Source organism: Triturus cristatus, chromosome 2_2 (assembly GCF_964204655.1).
Source record: "Triturus cristatus chromosome 2_2, aTriCri1.1, whole genome shotgun sequence".
Classification (NCBI taxonomy): Eukaryota; Metazoa; Chordata; class Amphibia; order Caudata; family Salamandridae; genus Triturus; species Triturus cristatus.
Genome location: NC_140582.1, coordinates 961,776,012 through 961,793,558, shown reverse-complemented (window position 1 = coordinate 961,793,558; position 17,547 = coordinate 961,776,012). Strand labels below are relative to the sequence as shown.

The 17,547-nt window shown below is 47.7% G+C and overlaps 1 protein-coding gene across 1 annotated transcript in view; it reads right to left on the bottom strand.

Moving 5' to 3' along the window:
- QDPR (quinoid dihydropteridine reductase) overlaps window positions 1-16,455 on the bottom strand; it is a 67,135-nt gene extending 50,680 nt beyond the window's left edge. The window contains exons 1-3 of the mRNA XM_085642375.1: window positions 16,231-16,455; window positions 13,863-13,955; window positions 12,997-13,093 (exon numbers count right to left, since the gene is read on the bottom strand). Coding sequence (XP_085498501.1) covers window positions 12,997-13,093; window positions 13,863-13,955; window positions 16,231-16,323 — 283 coding nt within the window. The 5' untranslated portion in view covers window positions 16,324-16,455. The remainder of the gene's footprint in view (window positions 1-12,996; window positions 13,094-13,862; window positions 13,956-16,230) is intronic.
- Between the last annotated feature and the right edge of the window lie 1,092 nt (window positions 16,456-17,547).

Here is a 17,547-nt window from a genome sequence, read left to right as displayed (position 1 = left end):
GGACATACCGCCATTGGTGCTGCAACACCATACACTCAGGTGACTGAACTTACGAACAGAGTCCGAGGGGAGAACTCTTGAGTATGGCCAAATAGTTTTACATTCCCAGGACGCAGTCATAAGTGAATGAGGAATAACATTAAACCCATTTCACTAGAGGTAGCAGGACAGGAAGAGGCCTGACAACTACCTGAGCCCCGACCTCAAGGAGCATTGTGTTATTGCTTTTGAATGTGGTTTACGTTTGCAGGCATAGAGTTCAAATTAAAATACTTCTTTCTATATAAAAACAAGTATTTGACTGGACATTAGTTTATTGTTCGCTGTACTTACACAGTGAGTTATGAGTCGTGCTCACTGATCTGTATCTGCGCTTCCCCCTAAAGGAGCCTTGACTGCTCATACTACGGTACCCAACTGAGAGTCAGAAGGGGGTACTTGGCCCAGTTGAGGCCATTATGGCTCTGGCAGGGGCCCCCGGGGGTGGCAGGGGAGGGGAGATCAATGCCCTGTGTCCCCTTTCCACTACAAACACCTCAAAGAGCCCCCTGGGCATAGCTAGGTGCAAATCCAATTTTATAGGAAGCATTTGGTTTTGCCTTCCTCTGCACACTCTGGGACCCCCAGGAGTGATAGTGCTGCGACGGACCCAGCCTTCCACCTCCTCAGCTCGGTGCTCCAGCGCTCCTGTGGTGTTGATCAGCTTGGTCACCTGTTGCTTTAGGGCTGCCACCTCGCCCTGGAGCTGCACAATGTCGCCCTCTGCTGTAGACACTTTGTCCGCGAACTTTCGTAGATCAGCTCCGAGTAGATTTAGATCTATTGATACCGTCTCGATCTGCTTCTCCAGGGCATTTCTAGTCCCCTGGATGACCACCAGAATGTCCGCTCAAGTCGGTTCCTTGCCAGCCTTACTATCCCCATCCTGTCCCGACTGCCTTGTGATCCGGTGCGGAGGAAGGCGCTGGGTGGTATACTGCGTAATCGTGTTAGGGTTAGACACGCGAGTGGCCTCGTCTTTTCCCATTTTCCAGGCCCATGGTGTCGTTCAGGTCCTCTTCTACACTCCGGCCCAGTCTTAGGGTTACTCCTGTCCTCTACTCGTCTCTTCCTGAACGCAGGGGCGATAAGCAGGTCAGTCCCCAGCTATCTATTGATTTCCTCGGCTCTCAACGATTCCCAACACAGACAGGAAGATACAGGCCCCAGCCACTTCACAGGCTTTTCTTTGCTAGCGATGGTGGCCTTTCATTGCCCAACCACAAGGTCTACCGATGTCTGGGCAGAGTACCTGCATTGGCTCACTGATATGTGGAGTTCCACTTCACTATGTGTCTCCTCTTGCCTGTACGTCAACTTCCTGGGGGATCATTCCCCCTATTAGGGATTCTCATCAGTGAATTCCTGGGCGTCACCACCATGTGGACCCTACAGACACAGGCCCGGGGCGAGGTGAGGTGCTTCAGCAGGCAGATCCCTCCTAGATCCCAGTGTGCCGCAGGATCCCCAAATGCTGTCCTTAAATGGACCCCGGATCACTCCTCTCCGCCTCGCCTTTGCTAATGCATCCGTGAGGGAGCCCAGCTGTAGGCTCAGAGCAGGTTTCGAGCCTCCTCAGGTCTTCAGTTCGGGGTTCACCTTGCTCCCCTCACAGTTCCTCTTCAGCTACCTGACGGCGGGGTGCACCCACCAGATAGGACACAGCCGTGGCTCTCAGGCCACCAGCAGGCTCCCCAAGCAGAGTCAAGCACTCCTTCCTTAGTCCTAGTACAGTGCAGGCAGGGGGCCCCCACAATTCCCAGCTGGGGGCCCCGGTCGCTCACCTCCTCAATGTTCTCCCGCAGTCTCAAGGCTAGCACTCATGGGTTCAATCGGCCGCGCCCAGTTGGCCGCAGCGCTCCGCACCGCCGTCTCTGTTCCGGGCTCCAAGTGAGCTGCGGCCTCCGGCGATATCAGCCCTCCAGGTCCCATGCACACAGACGCAGAACAGTCTCCAACCCCCTGGGCCGAGACTCTGGCGTCACCACAAAGCCTCTCACCTCCGCACCGGACGGGCCTACGAGATCCCTGTCCCGCAATGCACCAGTGTGGGCCACCGCTGGAGGAAGCTGGCTCGTTCACAGCTCCATCCCAGTCTCTGGACCTCCGTTCAGAGTGAAGGATCTCAGCAGTCAGGTCTCCCTCGGCATGTGCGGGGCCTGTCTGGCACCCGCCAGGCAGCATGAACTGGCATAGGCCTCCCGATCCCTGACGGCTCTCCTTGGCTAATTCTCCAGCGAAAATGTGCGTCCAGGGTCCCCGACTCTTCTATCGGGCCCCCAGAGCATCAGGGGATCCCACAGGCATTGATAGACAAACAAGAGTACGCGAGTGCCGGATGTTGACAGGATTATACGGAAGGCCGGCCAGGAGCCTTAGGAGCGCACGTCCTGAAGGCCATGTTGCTTGGCCACGCCCACTTTAAAACCCTCTTTAATGGTATAGTTGGATTTTAAGTCACAGTTCTGAAAATGTGACTTAGAAAGTTGACATTTTCTTGTCTCAACCATTTGGTGTCTGCAGTCTATATCCTGGCTCACGTGAGTAGGTGTAACTGGCAGTCGGTCTTTGTGCATTGCTCCTAGACAGTAAGACAAAGGAGGCATAGGTGTTGGCAGGACGTGCCCTTTCTGACTTGATAGACGCGTATAGTTCTCACCTACCACACTTACACATCACAAAGGTTGATCCTCAAGACACTCACAAAAGGTTTCACACTAGTCTTTTGTAGCGCCAGACAACCCCAGGCCAGCACAGGGAGCCATGGTGTACACATAGGTTTATAAATAGAAACTCCATAGTGTTCAGTGTACCAAAATTCAAATTGATTAGTAGGCTGCTTGGGGGTGTCTGTTTGGACAGTCTGTGCCTCAGTATCTTCCGGTTCATCTTCGGTGTCTGGTGACTGTCCCCCGAAAATGTCAGGTATATCTTCTGTGTGTCGTTGCATGGTGCAGTGTGCCCAACGACGTTCTCTTTGCTGCCGAAGTGTCTTCTTAGAACGAAGCGTCAGGCACACCTCAAACAAACTCTTGTGTACTGGAGACAAACAGATGGCACACTTTGTTCTGGTCTTTCTTAGAATATTTGGCATGACACTTGGGGCAGAAACTGAGGGGAGTCTTTTACATACCTCGTTGTCGTGGAGTGAATGGAATATGTTGACTGGAAAAAAAAAAGATACTGGAAAGGCCGGGTCCAAGCCCAGGCAGGGGAACTGAAGTCTTCAGTTAACACCTGCCGGTGTATAGGATTGTTTATGCCGTTGTTGAAGGAAACAGGGTGCCGAGAAATGGCCTTGATGCTGGAATCGAGCTTTGGTCCTGGAGCTGATATCGACATCCGACTCCGATGGCGGAAAAAAACAATCTAACAAAGGAGCCGGGGAACATGCGCAATACTCAAAGGAGGAGGAGTCACAATACCTAGTGACTCAAAGAGTTCTTCGAAGAAAAACAACTTGCAACCGTCTGAGACCAACACAAGATGGCAGGATATGCTAAGTATATGCATTGTCGGTCAACACATGCTACGAATATTAACTCTCTGTGTGTAAGATGTGCTCATTGTTCGCAATTGCAATGGTCTACAATACAACTGATTACATCAGTTTATAATAGGGCTATCTTAGTTATTGGTATGTTTGACAGTAAACGTTAGCACTTGAGGACTTCAGCATAAATCTTCACGCTCGCCTCTCTATACAATACCGATGTGCCAGCGCCCGCGCAGCAAGACTTTGGTGAGACTGTCGGTGTGCTCATTGTTTTTTAAACTACGCTAATTTACGCTACCGAATTGATATGATTGTATTTTAGTCCGTTTTAAGCCCCTTGTGTTTTAAACTACAAATACGACGTTTTTACAGGGGAGGCTGAACGGGCACTTTAAAAACTGTTTTTAACAAATTTGTTATTTGCACTTACCCTTTCTGATCGCCTGCCCCGGTCCATCGCGGCGGAAGTGCCGTTTGTGTGGAGGGCGTGGCTAGTAGGGTCAAGGATTGCCACGAAGCACTTCCGGTTGGAGAGAGGGTAGAGGGACTTCACGCTCGCCTCTCTATATAATACTGATGGGCCAGCACCAAAGGCAAGCCAGTCTGCGCCCGTACGCGCCTGGCCAGGCCGGGGCCAGGACCCCTGCTCCTCTTGACACAGCCCCCACTCAAGTTTACTCAAGAGAGACACACTTAGCACTTGCAGGTCAGGACGTAGGCGATGAAACGTATTGTATCAAAGCTCATCCCGGGCACACGGAAGGCCCATTGTCATGCCTGAATTGTAAATGGTGCAGTTTGACACAGTCGGAGCGGCCTTCTAGAGAAAAGGATGACCTGTACAAACTGAGATGCATTTACTTCAATGCCCGCTCTGTACCCAAACACTCCCTCAATATCTGGGACACCATAAACGAAATGCGCCCTGATCTGTTTTTTATAATGGAAACATGGCTGGATGAAAGTAACTCTCCGGTCATTGCTACGGCCCTACCTACAGACTACAACATTTTAAAACAAGATAGGCAGGGACAGAAAGCAGGGGGGTCTGGCTGTACTCTTTAAAAACTACCTCACCTGCCTCCATGTTGCAGTGGCACAAGCAGGGAAGCATGAGGTATTATCATTTCAAGTGGCCACAGAGGGTCACATATTGCTCGGAGGAGCTGAAATTTACAGTCCCCGGGGCATCAATCTGAACTCAGCGCCCATTTACTAACTCAATTATTCCCCCCCTGCCTGAAATATAAACATTATTTGGTCATAGGGGATTTTAACATCCATTTCAAGAAAAACAACAACTCTGCAGCCTTGCACCTGGAGAACAATATGCAGATTCTTCAGCTAAAGCAGTGGGTCACAGGTCCCACGCATATTGCAGGGCATACTTTGGATCTGCTTTTTTCAAACTTTGACTCAATCTTTATCCAGGATATCAAACCCCTTTCCTGGACAGATCACTCACTTCTATCCTTCGTACTCACGCTCCCAGCACATCCTACTAAGCCCTCGAGGTGCTAACAGGGGACAAGGCGAGCATGGAGGTTAGTCACCAAAGATTCCTTTCGGTCCCATTTTCCCCCCCAAGAACCCAGAGGCCTTAAGTATGCTCCAAGCCAATAGGGAAACAGCGAATCTCGAAAAAGAAATCATTAAAACCCTAGTTTTACTTGCACCTAAGCTGCCATTAAAGGTGTCGAACAAATCTCAACAAGGAAAGTGGTATGCACATGAACTCAAGGCACTCAAAAGAAAGTGCCAAACCACAAAGCATTACTGGAGAGACAGGCATACAAGACAGAGCTGAGGAACTACAATAACGCCGTTAAGAAAGCTAAGAAGTCCTATTTTTCTAGAAGAATTAATGAGAACTGCAACTCAAGCAAGGAGCTGTACAAAATAGTAAGGGAGCTATGCAACCCAGTTAGCCTATCCCAAACTCTGTCAACCTCAGAAGAAGGCTGTGAATAAATCAGCGAGTTCTTCTCAGACAAAATTAGTAAAATATATTCCACATTTAACACCAGACCCTCGCTGCTAGCAATCAACCGTGAAACTTCAACCCCGCCTCCAATGCATCTGCTTGCATGGGCAACTTCTCCCCATTCACAGAGGTAGAAGGTGCAAAAACAACGGGGGAAGTTAAGTCGGGGTCTCCCCTCGACCCCTTTCCTCACTTTGGGCCTCATGTAGGTAGCCAAATACCGGTCGGTAACGGCCGATTTTCGGTAAATATGCCGTTACCGACCGGTATTCAGACAAGTGAGATGTAGGAGTCCAAAAACCACTTTTCCGTAAATATGAGGCGGTAAATACCGATTCATATTTACCGAATTCCAAAATACCGAATCAGATTTACCGAATACATAATTAACGATTCGGTAAACATGAAGTGGTAAATATGAAGTGGTAAAATTTAAAATGACATGTAGGAGCACTCGGTAATTAAGAAATCCAGGAAAATCGGTAAATAAGAGTCGGTAATTAACACGGATTGAAAGCAGGTGGTAACCATCAACAATGCATATAGGCAATCCCAAAATGCAACAGCGTGGACAACATGGCCGCCATGTACGTCATTGCAAGGCGCCTACGTCTACAGGCAGCAGGACTGAGGGTGTGGCGACGGGAGGAACAAATCTACAGACAGCGCATCACACTATTCCAGCTGACTGATGCAGAGATACATGAGAGGTACAGGCTACACCCCGAAACCATCATGGACTTAATCAGGGACCTACACCCACTCCTGGACCATCCAATAAGAAGGGCGCACGCCATACCCCCACATGTGCAGGTGCTCTGCAGCCTACATCTGTTGGCATCCGGCAGTTATCAGGTGGTGACAGCTGCGGTGGGTGGGGTATCCCAGAGTTGCCTGTCACGTTTCTTCAGGAAGTTCCTGGATGCCATGATGCAGAGAATGCACCACTACATAAGCTTCCCAAACACACAGGCTGCACTGCAGAAAACAAAAACAGACTTTTATCACATGGCACAGTTCCCCCATGTCATCGGCTGTATTGATGGTACACACATCCCAATCTGTCCACCAGCTGATACAGAGCACATCTACAGGAACAGGAAGTCCACCCACTCCATCAATGTGCAGGTGATCTGTGATGCAGGGAACATCATCACAGATATTGTTGCAAAGTTTCCTGGGAGCACCCACGACTCTTACATCTTCCAGAATAGTGGGATCTACACACGACTGAGTGCCGGAGAATTCGGAGAGGGATACCTGCTAGGTAAGTAACAGTGACGCCCCTTGAAACCTGCAAATCATAGTGTATAGAGGCATGTTACTGATGGTTCCCTTTTACTCATCCAGGCGACAGTGCATATGCATGCCGGTCATTCATCCTCACTCCCTACCTACACCCAGCAACCCAGAGTGAGAGACGATACAACGTGGCACATAAAACAACACGCAATGTGGTGGAGCGCACGTTTGGACTACTGAAGAGCAGGTTCCGCTGCCTGCACAAGAGCGGAGGCGCACGCCAGTACAAACCCATCACCTGCTGCAAGATTATTGCCACTTGTGCAATGCTGCACAACCTTGCCACGAAAAAAGGTACAGATGTGGAACTAACATATTTTGAGGACAACGAGGATGAGTCAGGCCAGCCAGAGGGCAACGCAGCTAGAGTGCCAACTGCAATCGATGGGAGAGAGAGACGGGCAGAGATCACATGCAACTATTTCTGAGTAAGTGAGAGGACACAGCGAGTTGTGAGAAGTCCTGACGTAGTTTTAATGTGGCACCACGCCATGAACACATGAACAGGCCAATCAGGCAATATACCATCTATACAAGGAGTATGTCCAGGGTTACGTCACCCAATGGGAAGTGGCTTAGCAGGGCTACATCAATGTTTGCGCATACGCGCTGCAGTGGTGGATTGCACGGCCTGTGCATCCTCACTAGAGCCAACCCCAAGCCGCCTGCTGCTCCTGCGTGCTTCTGGGACGGGGGGTGTGATGCTGCTGCTGGTGTCGATGCTCTCCGCAGCATCCCCTGCAGCAGTTGTCGACGCCCGACTAGTCAATAGCACCCCTAGTGCACTTGTCACCTGCACCATCCCCCGAGACAGGTCGCTGCAGCACTGTGTTAGGCCCTCCTGCATCGTCACAGAGCGCCGGCACAGTAGAGAAGTCGCAGTTGCCAGACGGTTGAGTGCCCTGCTGGTAGTGTCCCTTCTCTGGCGTTCCCGGCGCCGTGCTTCGATGTCAGCATCTAATTTGCTGCACAACTGCTGGATTGACTGGGACATGTCCCGAATGCCCGCAGCCATGCCGCTAATGTTATTGTCCATGTTGACTAATGTTGTCTTCATCACCCGCATGTGCCTCTGGACTGACATGACTGCCTTTGATTGCAGGCGCTGTTGTTTCAACATTTGGCCCTCGAGCCCCAAGAAGACACCATGGCCGTCAGTGGGTGCTGGTGGACTCTGGACACGCGACCTGCGGCGCCCTCTTGCTCCCGTCTGTGCTGCCTGTGAGGTGTGGGGCACAGTGGCATGGCTCCCTTCCTGGGGCCCGGTGCGGTCTTCTGGGCCCATGCTGTCGTCTGACGAGGTGTCTAAGGCTCGTAGCCTGGCTGCTGGACGCCTCCTCATTCTCACACCTGCAAGCGGAGATGTGGCCGGTGATTCGAACATGAGTGGCGATGCTGGCTCTGGTTGTGGTGATGCTGGCTCTCGGTGAGGTGATGCTGGCTCTCGGTGAGGTGATGCTGGCTCTGGGTGCGGCGAGGCTGGCTGTGTTGGTGGTGCGGCTGCCAGTGGGCCTGCTCCCTGGTCTGAACTTGTGCTGGCTAGAGGTGATATTTGTGGCCGGTGTGCCGTCTCTCCTGCAGCATGCCCTGTCCTGCATGATGTCACATCTGTGGACAGAAATACAACATTGGCTCAGTGTCCCCGAAGGGCTGCATTGCAAGCGTCACAATCAATCATTTCACATTCCAATATGTCCTCTGTCTCCTTGTGCCTCGAGTGCGTGACATGCCTTGTTGCCCTGTAACATTTACGTCATGGTTAGTGTTGCCCTGACTACATCTCCCGGAATGCATTGCCTGTCTGCACTGACATGTGTGGACTGCAGTGTGATTCTCGTTTCACAATGGGGGATGTGGGATAGGGGTAGGGGGGGCTACATTGCTGTGCTTTCGTCTTACCTTGGTGTGTTGCGGCTCTGGCAGAGCTGTCGGCGTCCCCAAGACCCACGACGCTCTCTTGCTCGATTGTGGCCGCCACCAGCTCCTCCAGTTCGGTGAGGGCAGGTGCCCTGTTGGTTCCACCTCCGGTCTGGCTGGCCTCCTTCTGGAAGTCGCCCATCTTCCTCTTGGTTACAATCCTCAGGTCATACCAGCGCTTTTTGAGGACCTCAATGTCCCTGTGGGTCACTCCCACAGCATTGACCTGCGCCTGGATGGCCAGCCATATGTTGCGCTTTTCCGCCTCAGGCACTTGCAGGGATTGCCTTCCAAACAGCTTCTGGTGCTGCTTCACCACCTCCTCCACCAGCACCTGGAGTTCCTTGGGGCTAAATTTCAGCTTCCTCCTCCTTTCCCCTCCGTCTTTCTGTGTTCTCTGGCTGGACATGCTGTTCGTTTACCCGCTCGCACATGCAACGGCTCCCTGCCTCTCCTCTGCACTCCAAGCCTCTCCAGGGTCAGCTAATTATGTACACCTGCCTGGGTGTGGCCACTTCGGCTAATTATGTACACCTGCCTGGGTGTGGGCACTTCCTGGTTGGGTGGGCTGTCGTTGCACAGGATTAGCTGTTTCGTCAAGTCATGTGATTTTATTTACCGAATCCGTACATACCGATTCGGTATTTTCCGATTCGGTAAATACCACCTCGGTATTTTCCGATTCGGTAAATACCACCTCGGTATTTTCCGATTCGGTAAATACCACCTCGGTATTTACCGATTCGGTGAATTCCGATTCATGATTACCGAATGTTACCGAATCGGTAACTGTTACCGAATTTTTACCTACATATAACTTACCGATTCTAATTTACCGATTCGGTACGGCTCGGTATTTAAGAACCGGTAAAATTTATTTACCTACATGAGGCCCTTTGTCTATGCCCAGTTCATACCTATAATCTGCCCATATGTTACCCAGCTATTCAATAACTTGCTGGATACCACAGTATTCCCAGAAACATGGAAACAGGCTGTAGTAACCCCCCTTCTGAAGAAAGCAGGAACAGACGTGCGTAATCCGCCAAATTACCGACCTATTTCCCAACCGCCGTACCTCTCCAAAATTATGGAAAAATTGGTTAATAGACAGCTGTCAAACTATCGCAAGTCAAACGATCTACTAGCCCCCTCCCAAACTGGCTTTAGAGCCACCAATAGCACAGAAGCAACTCTCCTAGCCGTGTCAGACAATACAAGATCCCTGGTTGATCGAGGGACAGCCGCCGCCTTGATTTCATTAGACCTAGCGGCGGCGTTCGACACTGTCTCACAAAATCGCCTACTGGAGATTCTTCATGGAAAAGGAGTTTATGCTAAAGCCCTTCAATGGCTGAGCTCCTTCTTGAATAATATAATACAGAGTACAAATGGGAGAGTTCTCATATAACCAAAACCCATCAGTTATGGTGTTGCACAGGAGGCATCCCTGAGCCCCACACTTTTTAATGTCCATGTGTCATCTCTGGCAAAAAGCAGTGAGAAGTGGGGCTTTGATATTTACTCCTATGATGATGAAACTCAACTGCTGATAACCATTGAAGAACAGCATGAGAACGCAAGACTAAAACTAAATAACTGCCATCTACAAGAGACAATCTGGATGGCAGAACACTGTCTTAAATTAAATGCAGGGAAATACGAAATGTTACTCTTTGGAGGAGCCAAACTTGTCTGGAACTCCACCTGGTGGCCCCAGGCACTGGGGGATGCCCCAGCTCCAAAGCAATGCACAAAAAATGTGTGGGGTCTCATGGAAAATACCCTATCCATGCAGGACCATGTGCGGGTTCTGTGTGGAAGAAGCTTTGCGATGCTGAAGCTTCTAAGAAGGCTATTTCCTTGGATCCCGCAAGATTGTAGAACTGTCACGCAGGCATTACTTACCAGCAGACTGGATTATGGTAATGCATTATTTGTGGGCATGGCAGACTACCTTTTCACACGACTACAGGTGGTGCAAAATGCCGCAGCCAAAATGGTATGTAAAAAAGACAGACTCAGTTCATCGTCCGAGTGCCTGAAACTACTTCATTGGCTGCCAATGCACCAAAGAGCGAAATTTAAGCTGCTCAGCTACACACACAAAAGGCCCTGCACCAACGGGGGCCTTTCATCCTACAGGAGAAAGTTGAATTTTATGTACCCACAGGGTGCTTAAGATCGCGGTCCCTAGCTCTAGCAAGAACAAAACGCATTAAGAAAACAAGAACAGGGGGTCGCAGCTTTTCATACCTGGCAGCAAAACATTAGAATGACCTACCACAAGAACTCCGCCTCAAAGACGACTATCTTGTCTTCAGAAAAAAACTTAAGACTCATCTGTTCTCTGAAAAATAAATAACGGCCAAACTGATGAACCACTCAGCTACACACCAGCAGTCCTAGCACAGCGCCGTGATATCCTCTGGATGAATGTCTCGCTTTACAAATACAAAACGGACACGTCTGGAGGCCTGAAAGGAAGCAAAGTATATCCAGTAAAAAGGGGAGATGCAAAAACAGTGAACCGTACTGGGTTCCTGTATACATGGGGGGTGTTGTGATCATATTTGTTGACTAAACAGATGAATGTGTTAAATTGTAAAGCTCATACCTGAGGAGAACAGAATGGGGCTTTGGGAACTGCAGACAATGCAGAGCCACAGAGCCACTGCCCTAGCCATGCAGTGACTGGCATAAGTGTTGGGAATCAGGCAATGCCCCAGAAAGGAGCAATAATCGTTTAGTGCAGAAATCCCAACCTGATTCTGTGTTTCCCAAGAGCTGGAGGCCAAACCCTAGAATAAGTGAAGCAACTCGTGGGCAGATTCCCAGAGGCCATCCATGAATTAGATCCAACCTTTCCCAGGCACAGAAGCACTAAAGATGAAGAGGAATTGCAGGACCTTAACGTCAGTAGACTAGTGAGCAACAAGAGAGCGACATGCAGTAAGTTTCTACTAAGGCTATTAACTCCTGGGGTAACTTATTGGACATTGAGCAGAGCACACGCTTCAACATAGGGGGATATTTCCCCAACACTTTGGCCCACATCAACAGCCTGAAACCTTTGTTTTTCTCAGTAATGATCAATTGGCATTAGCTGGAATCTTAAGTAGACCCGATAGCTTCGCCTGATGTCCCTATTCCAACACCTGCTCGCATAAGAGGTTGTATATAAATATTTATTTTCTCACTTCCCCGAGTAGCTTCGTACACGTCTGGGACAAACAGACATTCAGGGAGGCCTGGGGTGCTGCACAGAAGGAGAGTAATTACCTCCCTAGTTTGAAAAAGCCACCAGGGTACAATTGAGGACAAGTTTCTCTAAGCATATGACCCCATACGTGGGTATGTACCAGGCTTTCTTAATAGCAGTAGTTGTGATTTTCCTTATGCCACCCTGCTGCGACAGGGAATGCTAGATGTAAACTTCAGAGTAGGCCACAAATCCACCTAGTGGATGCATTTCACTTGGAGATGGATGAAGAGGGTTTTTGGCCCACATACCAGAATGGAGGCATTTGGACCTACACTGATATGTCATGCCTGAACACATGGACCAGGTAGTGTACCCGTTCCAGTACTGCTAGCAATGAAGCCCGACACGACCACATGGACAGGATTGCCAAATGATGGGTGGCCATATTGTGCTTAGTAGGAAACAATAAGTTACACCTAAATTATGTATCAAGCTGAAAAGTAAATATGTTTAATGATCTACTTGTCTATAACGTATTTCTGAATGAAAGGATGATGCTAATTACTTAGTTTCTCTTGATCTACAAGTTAAAGTATTGCAATGCAACATGTTCTGCGCCTTCCTTCACTTTTTGCACCAATTACACCTGACCCACCCAAGCATAACCATCACCTCACTTGATTGCCAAGGACTTTAAACTGTGCCCTCAGTGGCCGTGAGTTGCATACAGTACGTACAAGGAGACTCCAGCTGCACACACATTTCACTACTTGTTCATCAAGAATAGTTTACCTAAGTACTTATCACAATTTTCCCAGGCACAAATCAAAGATCTTTCTGAAAAACGAGCGAGTTTCTCAAATTCCATTTATGGCATACAGTAGTGTGGAGACTAATGTACACGGGCAATAAAGCGTGGCATTACTTTCCCAAACATGCTCACTTTGTTGAAGCACCAACAAGGAGCGTGAAGTCATACCCCAGATCTCCATTTCTATTTGCTTCTTTGCAAATCTGCCACCACAACATTGATGGTGTTAAGAAAAGACTTACATTTTGCCTTTGCGGAGCCACCTGCCCATCCTCCTGCAACGCACAAGATGGCATCCACCTTCTGCTCACCTAGAAGGTTCCCGACATCTGCTGTCACCTTGAAGATGTAACAAGCAATTATACAATCATGTTGGGTACTGCAGATTTGAACACCAGAGCTATAGTAAAACCGTACATTGTAGGACTAAGGAAGACTTCCAAATAAAGCAGGTGCATGCCTGGTTTACATTTAGTTTGCAAATAATACCAACATATAGCCTAGGACCTTTGTAAATACTCTACGTATTTGTAAATCCAGGGACTGACTCAAAACCTGAGCACGTGCTATGCCAGGGATCATACAATGTAGTCAATTAAGACACAAGTTCCCCCTCACCTACAATCAAGCCACAGTCTGTATTTAGCCCACCACGTCACATTTTGATGCACATTTACATGTTATTTGGTTATAAGTTTTTTCCAAGAGGAAACTGTGTCTACACAATATCTGGGCAGAATATTTTGATGTAAAGCAAAGTCATATCTTCTCAAATAGTCGTGAATGACGATAATACGTTCAATATAATAAACAATAAGTTAATCTTAGTTATAGGAACACGATACTGCGAGTCAAAAGGCACCCATGCACCTAAATCGGAAGGTTTCTCTTCATATCGAAGCCAGTTTACAACATGCCTCAGTGCACAGCTATGGCCGACTATTTAAATGTATGGATGTAAAATAAGAATTACACTTGATGGTAACACTCTGCAGCGTGCAGCATGCCTGAAGCAACCATACTGTTCACATGGCAATACGTTTAGCACAAATACAAAAAATATAATAAACAATCGTTGCAGTCCAAATTGTAATCAAAACTACGTTACCTGGTCTGTCTGCTCGGTAAAAGAGTCTGACATTTTCACAATGATATTCGCGCTGGCGTCTTTATTTTCTACCATGTCGATGGAAGCAACCCACTGGCAAACAAGAAAAAGATAGCCATTACTCTTAATATTCACTGCCTACTAAAAAATACACGTTTTGCTCTTAAATTGAATGAGAAAAGCATCTCAAAATATGTAACCTTCAAACAGTTTACAGTGCAGAAATATTCGCCAGCAGTGAGATTTAAAGCAGTGTTTTTTTATGTTCTTTGTTTTGACGACCGGGCACCGTGGTTGGAAACAGAATATTTAATGGTCTATCTTTCAGATCGGTGGGATTTAGATCATGTCCTACATTGTCACAAACTGCTCGAAATAAATATATGCGCAACGTAAGTAATTCTGCAAGAACTGCATTAAAAAAAACACTTTGTAACTACAAGCTAATCGTGACATTTCTATTTGCCTGTGAGAATAAACGTATGTATTACAGTTTAGTTGTGACCTCTTAGTACCTCTCCCAAGGTCAACAGCCAGGGAGAAAGGCAAGTCATTGATCAGATTTATTACGTTTTAAACAATGAACAGTAAAACTAACTTGTCCGCGCTTTCTTATATGCTTAAGGCAGTATGTTCATTGCAGTGGTGCCGTTCATTACAGGAAAGCAGACATATCTGCTTTTTACCAGACCTCCTGAACTACAGCTGCTTGTACAGGTGACTTATTGATAGACTTTCATTATGCATAATGTGAAACCAATTGTACTATGCAGATACAGGTCTTCTACATGTCTGCCATATAGTGGCTCCTTTAGAAGTAAGAGCAGGATGTAGCTGAATGGTGGTCAGCAGAAGATGAAGCTTGACAGGCGGATGAAAACGTGGAGGAGGATATCATTGTGTGGCGGGAGCTGGGGGACGAGCTCATGTCCCCTGGTCTGCACTGAGCAGTAAGGACAGCGATGGCCCCCAAAATTGGCTCATCTTTGGATCGGATCACGGGGTGTGGGTGTTTGTCACTGAATGTCGTGCTCCTGTGGTTCTTTCCCGGGGCATGGCTTGAATTTGCTCATTATGAACTGGGGTGTTCTCCCCTTGTCTGCTTCCTATGTCTGATCTCGTTACCGCTGCAATGTTAATTCATGTAAAATTAAAAAAAATAAAGGCCAAATCAAAGATACAAAAAAGTATGCGTAAAAGACCATAGATTGAAGCAGTTTGGGTGTAAACGCAAAAGTAAGACCATAAATTATATGGAATAAAATGCAACGTCGCTTATGTTACAAGAATATTGAAAGTGAATTCTAACAAGTCAGAAAAAACGTTTCCGATGTAAGACTCAACACAACTACCGTATGTTTAATGTATGTATGTGACTGTTTAAATAAATCAAGGCAAACTTTACATTTCTATTTTGAGGAGGATTGTCATCAATGCAAGTAAAAAGTCTTTTTTACGAAGAATATTTAACGTTAGTGCTGTAAATGCTAAGCTAGTCCTTTTGGAAATATATTTTCAAAGTGAGATTAGTTTCCCTTTCATATCAGTTGTAAAAGAGCTGAATGTTGTTTTTACTTTTACAACAAGGTGTAGTCATAATTGTGTAACGATGGTTCAATCTCCTCTGATGAACCGACCTCTGTTAGAGTGTCCGTGACGAATTCAAAGTCCAGGTTATTACTAACAGAGCTGTATCTCAATGTCTCATGAAGATTTCGAACAAAAAAAAAAAGACTTTTAGCAGAAACACAGTGAATTTCAAGTACAAGAGGCCACTAATCCGAAAGGCTCACAATAAATATTTCTGTATATTGGGTCAGTGGGTGAACAGGTGCGACCCATCCACCCCGAAAGAGTGAGAGACGCCAAGTCTCGCTGTGACACTATCAAGAGCACGCGCAGCAAATCAGTCACAGACCTGCCAACGCATACACCTCCCTCAGACATGCGGGTCTATATAAAACGTTTAAACAATGCCACAAAACTGAAAACGGAGTTACATATATAAAACTGAAATAGTAAAGAATAATACTTTGTAAACAATATAAAACATGGAAAGAAACGAACGGGGCAAACGAGAAAAAAATACGCCAATGTGAAGTATCGTTGTTACTTACTTTCAGTAATACACATATGAAACATACACGCATGATTCCGAGCTGCTTCTAAACACTGAGAGCAAAAGAATTGCCACTGGGAGAGATATGACAAATTTGCAAATCTAATCTGCATTTAAATGTTTATAGATTTCCAATGCTGACCCTCAGCCGCGCGCTCTACTTTCCAACTAATCAATGGCATGCAGCAGATGGTTACGATTAAATGAGAAACAGATACAGCCTGTTACTGATGGTGTTAAGCATTTTACCCAGTTCCTCGATCGGAAATAGTCCACACATTTAGATCCCAGAGCTCCTCTTCCACCGTACACAAGCACTTTCTGAGCCTCTGCCGCTGCCATTCTGTCTCCTGGTTATCTCCTAGGGTGTTCTGCAACTGGGCACAGACTAAGATATCTCTGCACAGTACTAAGGACAGCCCCTCTGTGTGCAGAACAGATGGACCAGCTGTAACATACAGTTCCTGGGAAACAAATGTAAGTAACTCTGTGATTGGTCAATTCACGCAGCTGGCGATTGGTCACTGCGCGTCCTCGTTTTATTGGTCAATATATGCTCCGTTTTCACATGTAAGTGGTTTCGGTCACGCAGTATGGCTGTTTTTTCATGCCGGTGACCTTTTACGTATTTTCTTTACTCCAACTGAAAGCTTTGAAATCAAGTAAACTGGAATGACTATTAATTCGAGCTGCGGCCAACTCAAACAAACGATAGGGTGTGGCATAACGGTTAGAGCGGGTGGCCTTGAAGGTAGGGAACCAGTTTCGTGTGTGGCGGGAGACTCAAACATCCTGGGATTCTGAGTAAATCACTTAATATCCCCGTGCCTAAGAATTAATGTATCTATCTGTAATGCAACTGGTGCTCATGTATAGCGCTCCTCTGAGCCCTTCGGTTCTAGTTCGCGCTTTGTAAAGAGCCCACACTAGCTCGCATACGACACCGAGTTAATTGACGTCCACAATAAGCTGTGGCACACCACTGCAGATACGAATTTTATTCAATAACCACAAATGCTTACTTTAATAATGTGCAAAGTTCACATTTAAGTAAATCATATGCTAAAGTTAATGCAGGATTTGTAGTAATTATTCTTCATAGTTGCCAACATCTGGGAGTGGGAAAGGTGTGGCACAGTGGCCAGGGCGGTTGACTCTGGAGCATAAGGTTCACGGTTTGTCCCAGCGAGGGCGGGAGCTCAGCATCATGTGATTCTGGGTTGTAGCTCACTTAGGGGTTGATTAGCCCGCCATCCCAGTGGAAACGGGGCCGGCCGCCAGATATGAGGCGGTCCTGCAGCCCTGATTAGGATGCGACCTCCACCCTGGCGGTTGCATTCCGCAAGTTAACATTGTGGCGGTTGCTGCCCCCAGCAGCACCCGCCGCAATGTCCAAATGACGTGCATTCCCATGCACAACGCGGCAGGCACCCCGCGCAGTGCCTGCCACCTTGTGCATGGCAATGTAGGGGGTACCATAGCTACCCCAAAGTGCAGGCCCCTCATCACATGGGAGCCTGCAACGGACCCCCAGAGCAATTCACCGCCTCGCCGCCGTGGAAAGGC